Genomic DNA, 6,984 nt, shown 5'->3' with positions numbered 1-6,984 from the left:
TTGTTAGCCTCACTTTTTCCCTCCATTTCTATCATCCAAATACTCAGACCCATTCTTCTTGATTTTAATCACCTAGGTCCTCTCTCACTTCCAAGCTTGCAGCATGTCTTTCAACATATTTTCCTGGACTACACTTTCTGTCCCCTTTGAGCTACATTAATAACACTTGACCTTCAAGTCTCCATTTAAAGGTCACTTCAGCAAGGCCTACTCTGCCCACCAGGTTAGATTCCCTCTGATATATATTCCCATAACTTCCTGTCCTGTAATGAAAGCAAGCATCGTATCATACTGTAAATTATTTCTTTAATAATATCATTTCTTCCTTTGCCTGGAGAGTACAAGCTCCGTAAGAGTAGGTACTGCCTAACCTTCGTGCTTAGTATAGCGCCTGGGTGGGAGTGGATGAATGAAAGGCTATCTGTGTAATCGAAACCCAGTTACTCATTGCTTTGAGACTCTGCGTGGGCACTTCCAAGAATTCAAAGAGATAATGTACCTAGAATATATAACTCCAAAAATTAGGAGCTTATTAAATGGAAGCGTAGTTTATGCACTTGGGCCATGATGTGAAAGATAACAGCAAGCTGAAGAGGCTGTTGGAGCCCAACAGAGGCCTCTTCGGGGTGCCCCAGCTCAGCCTCTTGAGTGCACATTTCTCCAGGAAATGCCAAGCTCAACTGCCATGGCAACCAATGAAAGCAAATGCTGCTGCCCCATTGGTTTAGGGATGTTTCTTAATGTTGTCTTTAGTGTAGAATCCCACTTTTCAGATAAAACATAGTGAGAAACACAAACCCAAGTCTAGGATCATAGGATTATCATTATTGTAGTAATGCATTTTCTTATCATGTCCCCCCACTGAAGGGACGCTAAAAGGCGGGGATTGTATCTTTCTTGTTTTGACAGAACACCTGGTCACCATTGCAACTGTTAATCTTCCTAAATTAATTTTCACGTCCCTCACTTGCTCAAGAACTTATATGGCTGCCTACTCACTAACACATTAGGAACAGACTGTTTCCTAGGATTTAAATAGCCTGCCTCCAATAATTTACTTACCCTCTTTGTCCGTATTTCCTCACTGTTCCAGTAAGACCCACTTGAACCCTGATTGCTTTCCCCTACCCCTCACATAAACACATAAGCCAGGTTATTTCTGAAATGCCTTCTCCCCTCTTCCTCACTTAGTCAAATCTTAAATCATTCTTGGATGCCTAATTAAAGTCCTATCTCTTCCACGAGCTCTGTAAATCCCACACTGTTCTTCCTTTTTCTGAGCTTACATTTTAGGGACAACCATTGCCACAGAATTGGCAATTCAATATTCTCTGGTTTTTCTATATTCTTCCTTTCCACAAACACAAATGCACAGGTACTAGATGGAGGCAGATAAGTAAGACCAAGAAGACAAAGACCCTGCTCTTGAGATACACTGACATGGACAGATGCTGTATTATCCGCCTGGAATAGCATCCTCTCCATGCACAGCCCTCCTGGGAAATGTTCCTTTATCCACCGAACAAATCAAAGGGAGGAACTATTGTCTTATAGAACCTACTGTCTTATAGCCAGTGCTGATTGTCTCTGGGGTATGTATCACTTGAGACAGTCACAGTAAAGAAGCTTGCGTTTCTAGCCAGTTAACTAGCCAGTTAACTAGAACTGGATGGAAACCTTACACAAGCTTGATCAAATGGAGTCCTTCTTGGACATTTTGAATTTGACATAGGGAACAAGTTTCAGGCCATTCTGATGCTGATGTTGTGTGATGTAAAGCTATGTGCCAAGAGCCATCAGCAGCCATGTTTCCTGATGATGGAGAATTTAGGCTGATTGAAGGCTGAATTTTCATGGTTGTGTCCTCAGGACCTGTTGCAGTTCCTGGTACACAGTATTCCATAAATGTTGAGTAGGCGGTGCCTGATATTTACTTAATGTCCATTTTATGCAGAGTACTACATCAGGCATTGTGAGAAAGAAACAGAAAAAACAGAATGAAGTTTAACGTACACTAACAGGTTTGATAATCATGTAGTGATTCTTTTCTCCATTTTCTTTTCTTTATTTTTAAATTTTAATTAACTTTTTTTTAGAGAGGGAGGAGAGGAGGGGCAAAGGGAGAGGAAAGGAGAGAATCCCAAGCAGACTCCACACCGAGTGCAGAACCTGACGCGGGGCTGCTCCCATGACCCTGAGATCATGACCTGAGCCGAAATCAAGAGTTGGAAGCTTAACTAACTGAGCCACCCGGGTGCTCCACTTTTCTCCATTTTCTGATGAGGAAACAGAGGCTCAGATGGTTGAGTAACTTGCCTGAGTTTAACACAGGTGGTAAGTGGCAGAGCATGGAGCACGGGCTCACAGTTATGTCTGGTCCTAAGTCTATGCTTTCTCCACTACACCACGGTTCTCAAAGCTTACAAATTTGGTGGGAAGATGAAACATATAAACATTAACTAACTTGAGGATTGGGTATGCCCTCCAGATGTTTCCTGATCAGACAGATGCCATTTAGGTTTAAGGTAAAGCTTAGTTGGAAAGTCAGCATGTCTCAGGACCTACCACAATTGCACACTGTAACTTGATCAGATTTGGGGTTAGACAAATTGGTTTTGGCAGTGCTAATTAATAAGGCCTGCCAAAGATATAACTGTAAACAGAAACAACATCTGACTGTAATACAAAGAGAAAGTAATGTAATATACCCCAGCATTCATTCAGAGTTTGGCTGTTTCTCGGATGGCCAGAAAAGTGATAATAAAGAGGTGTTCATTGTAGCTGGGGTTCCTGGCAAAACTGTCACCGCATTTCTCTCTGGAACACATTATATTGTTTTTTGTCTCATGCGGTCTATTCTTATTCCATTCCCAACCTTTGTAGATAGCATGTGTGTATGTCTAATTTTGTCTCATTTACAAATTCAGTTCAATTTACATTCAAATGATTTTCAGGCTTTCCCTTCTGCTGTGACTTAAGCCACAACATGTGGGAAACGAGGGTGAGCAGTGGCTTGAAGAGAATCAGTGTCAGAAGAGAAATAATTGCTTTAATACTACCATGGGAGGAAAAGGGGAGCAAGTGCTCAGGGGTCTCTATTCCCCAGGCTTCCTTAAGGAAAATGCAGGCTGGGATTGGGGGGAATAAAAAAGGAGCTGGTCCACTTCTTGGCATGGTATTTGCATCAATCAGAGTTCTTTGGTTGAGAGCAACAGAACCAACTCTATCAAGCAAGAAGGAAATATATTGGTAGGACCATGGGTGGCTCTTGGGGCAATCAGAGAGGGAAAAGAGGAAGCCTCTTCCTTATGAAGAGGCAGGGTCCAGGACAACACCAGGAGTCTAGCACAGCAATGACTGAGCACCAGCCTTTTCCCCCCTGTCTTTGCAACATGGCATGCAAGATTCGAAGTCCCAGGAAAAAAATTAAACTGTTCTCTATGAGTCATTCTTCTACCCTCAGCGAGGTCAGGGCAGGGCACTTTTATTTAAAAGACTATTAGTGTTATCAAAAGAAGAGAATAGATACTGCAGAGCAGGAAAGTGATAAATACCCACTACATCCCCTCTCCAGCCCAGCTCTCCTTATGCCCCAGCTCAGAGCTGCCATTTCCAGAGGCGTCTCCCAGAGACCAGAGCTGATGCTGAACCTGCAGTTAGTAGATCCTGCTTTGCTGCTCCCTCTGTGCATAGATCTGAGAAGCCCTGAGCACCCTGTGTATCTCCCACAATCCCACGGCTGTCCTGGTTCTGTGGAGCAAGGGGAAGCAGCTCTGAATTTTTTCTGTTGCCTGCAAGCAGTAGAATCATTTCATTCTGTCAGTTGTAGGTTGTCAGTACAAAAGGTAATTTCTAGTTTTCTCTGGCTAGAGGAGACCAGCACGTGATGGTCAATACAGCTGTGTACCAAAGATCGCTTCATTCAATCCAATTAAAATGACAGCTTTAAATTGATTTTCAAGATGTGCAGTGTTTGTGCCCCAGTGAACTGAAGACAGAGCTCCAAACTGCAGATACCCAGAGACACTCTATCCAACATAGTTGTGTTTTCCTGCTGCGCAAATGATTTGATCTCTCTACAGCCTTTGGCATTGCTGACAATTTTGTTTTTGAAACTCTTCTCTCTCTTGGTCTTTTTTTTTTTTTTGGATACCATTAGTTTATTATAAAAGAGAGACATGAAAATTATTTACATGATGAAAGATTTCACAACTTCACCAGAATGGGCAGCTTCACTTCATGCCATTTTAATAATGACTTCAGTCCATATACTTTCCAAGAATGTCACCATCTCTAAATTAGAAATAATCCTTGTCATCTAGAACTACTTTGGTGCCTCCATATTCTGGGAGAAGAATTTTATCTCCAACTTTCACACTAACTGGTTGAATCTCTACACCCTTTCCTTTAGAGCCCGATCCAACAGCTACTATTGTTGCTTGCAACACTTTTCCTTGAGATTTTTCTGGAAGCATAATACCTCCTTTGGTTACAGTTTCAGCTGCACTCCTTTCAACTAAGACTCGGTCAAAGAGGGGAAGAAACTTTCTAAAGGCCTGGCCTGCCATGACTCCAGCCGCCGCAGTTCATACTCTCCTCTGGAGTTGCCATCGCTGCAAGGAGACCCGCCCTCTTGGTCTGAATCTATTCTTCTACCTTTCTGATTGGGTCTCCTCTGTCTCTTCCATTTACTCATGCACTTCGCATGTTCTAAATACAAGAGAAGAATAATTTCTAATTATAGTTTGAATATGGTTCACAGTAGGAATAGTGAGTATCCCAACAGGAAGGCAGAAGGCTCTAATGACCCGGAGAGATGATAGCAAGAAGAGGCAGGAGAAGACTGAGGCTCTAGGCAAATTCCTGGAATGGGAGCTAGAACCAGGGCAGGAAAACAAGTATCTTCTGGTGCATGTACAACACTGGGTCTTGGACATGAAGTGCGAGCCCAGAATGAGTAAGCCTGACTTGCCATATAGTCCCAGAATGTGAGCCTGGAATAAGTTACCTCTGCCTCAGAACCCTCGGGTGAAAGAAAGGGTCAGAAGAGAGGGGAGGGAAGAATTTGGATGAAAATAACAGGATTTTATACAATATGAAGCTGACACAAAGCTGCAAAGGACAGAGACTGATAATAAGGCTCAAGCATTAAGTGTTGGCAATTTTGGTCCAAAGTGTCAGTTGTCCAATTATGCGATGTAGTATGGCTTCATGACAGCTGTGGGACAAAGACTGAGGGGATTTAATTCATGGTAAGTTCAATATAAATCATTATTATGTTTTGACTTTCCCAAAATGTTAATTTGATCATAGATTATAGTAATGAAAGTGAACATCTTTTTAAAAAAAAGGGAAAGTAGAGTATCTTAAAGATCAGAGGTAATAAGTCTGCTCTACCCTATATTGATTGAATCTCCAGAGTGTTACGTTCCGTTCTGATTTGGAGGAACACAAAAACACAACAACAATGACAACAAACCCCAAGGCATTCAAAGAGGGTTAACAAGGAGAAGAAGATTTCTTAAAACAGCATTATATGAGAAACAGTTGAAATTGGGGGCTTTTAATCAAGACAAGAGAAGATATGAAGGTAATAATAGCTTTGCCTTCAAATATTTGCAGGGTTGTCATGTGGTAGAAAAATTAAATCTCTTCTGTGTTGCCTAATCTATAGGTAAGAAATGTATCAAATTTTCAGGGAGGTAGATATTCAATATCAGAAAGAATTTTCAAAGAAGCATAAACATCAAAACATGAGATGAGTTGTTCAGGAGGACAGCCATTTACGTCACTGGTGCTGTTCAACATAAATACTTGAGCATCGTGCGGATATATTAGAACTCTTTTGCTTGTGACAGAAAACCAATTCAGGCTAGCTCAAGCAAAAAAGAAAACATATAAACATATTAATTATTTTAGCAATCATTTCTTGAGCTCCTATCATGGACCAGGCATTGTTCTAAATACTGGGGATCCAGCAGTTAACAAAATGTTTAAAAAATCAAATATCTTTGTTTTCATGGAGTATACACGGGAGGGGGGGGGCAGATGATAAAAGATATAGGCTGATACACACACACAGACACACACACACACACACACACACACACACACGTTGTACAGTTTGTCAAAGCCCAACAGAGCCCAGGGGAGAGGGCAAGTGGGGCTAAAAGCAGATCTGAACTCTATAGCCAAGCCTTGAATCTCAGTGGGCTGCAACATTAGCCTGGAGGAAAGGTCAGGGTTTTATAATTTGTAGCAAGGCACCAAATGTGCTGACAGACAAATGTGTAATTTGTAGCAAGTCACCAAATGTGTCTTTGAAGACAAAGGAATAAGGTATGGATCTTAAGAGTGCTGTGAAGAAAGCTAAAACATGAGGCAAAATGGATGGCATCTGAGCAAGGACCTGAAGGGTGTGAAGTCAGAAAGGTAAGAGGCAGGGGGGAGCCACTGACCAAGGGTCCTGTGGACCCCTGCAAAGACTCTGACTTCGACTCCGAGTAAAGAGGGGAGACAATGGAGGAGTGACGTGATCTGAGTGACATTTTCAGAATGTTGTTCTGCCTGCTGGGCTAAGAACAGAGTGAAGAGAGCCATGGCAGGAGCAGGATGCCCAGGCAGTAGGCTGCCAAAGGGATCCAGGGAGATGACTGTGGGCTGGAGCGGGGAGCAGCCACTCCGTGCTGACAAGAGCTTGGATTCTGGGCTCATTTTGAAAATAAACTAACAGGATGTGTGGATGGATTAAATGTGCAACCTGTTTAATTAGAAAGGCCAAGAATAAGCCCAACATCAGGCACAGGTCAGTCCAGGTGCTAAAACAATGAAGTTAGGGCTCTATCTCTCCATTCTTTGGTTGGCTCATTATACATGGTATGGTGCTCCCCTAAAGCCCTATGTTCATATGCCACCAGCTTAAAGAGAATGTCTTCACCCATGATTCTGCCAGAGAATCTTATGTTTGCGTTCTGTGTTTATCCC

At 42.3% G+C, this 6,984-nt stretch overlaps 1 protein-coding gene across 1 annotated transcript; it reads right to left on the bottom strand.

Annotated features, from left to right (window-relative positions):
• Positions 1-4,298: 4,298 nt before the first annotated feature.
• LOC110581034 (10 kDa heat shock protein, mitochondrial-like) lies at positions 4,299-4,568 on the bottom strand. Its single transcript, XM_044914901.1, has one exon. It carries the CDS (start codon positions 4,566-4,568, stop codon positions 4,299-4,301), a length of 270 nt encoding a protein of 89 aa, XP_044770836.1.
• Positions 4,569-6,984: the final 2,416 nt, after the last annotated feature.

Source organism: Neomonachus schauinslandi, chromosome 5 (assembly GCF_002201575.2).
Source record: "Neomonachus schauinslandi chromosome 5, ASM220157v2, whole genome shotgun sequence".
Taxonomy (NCBI): domain Eukaryota; kingdom Metazoa; phylum Chordata; class Mammalia; order Carnivora; family Phocidae; genus Neomonachus; species Neomonachus schauinslandi.
This window is presented reverse-complemented; position numbering and strand designations above follow the sequence as displayed.

What these genes read in the sequence shown, in the direction of transcription:
- LOC110581034 (XM_044914901.1), bottom strand. Translation starts at nt 4,568, where the DNA reads ATGGCAGGCCAGGCCTTTAGAAAGTTTCTTCCCCTCTTTGACCGAGTC.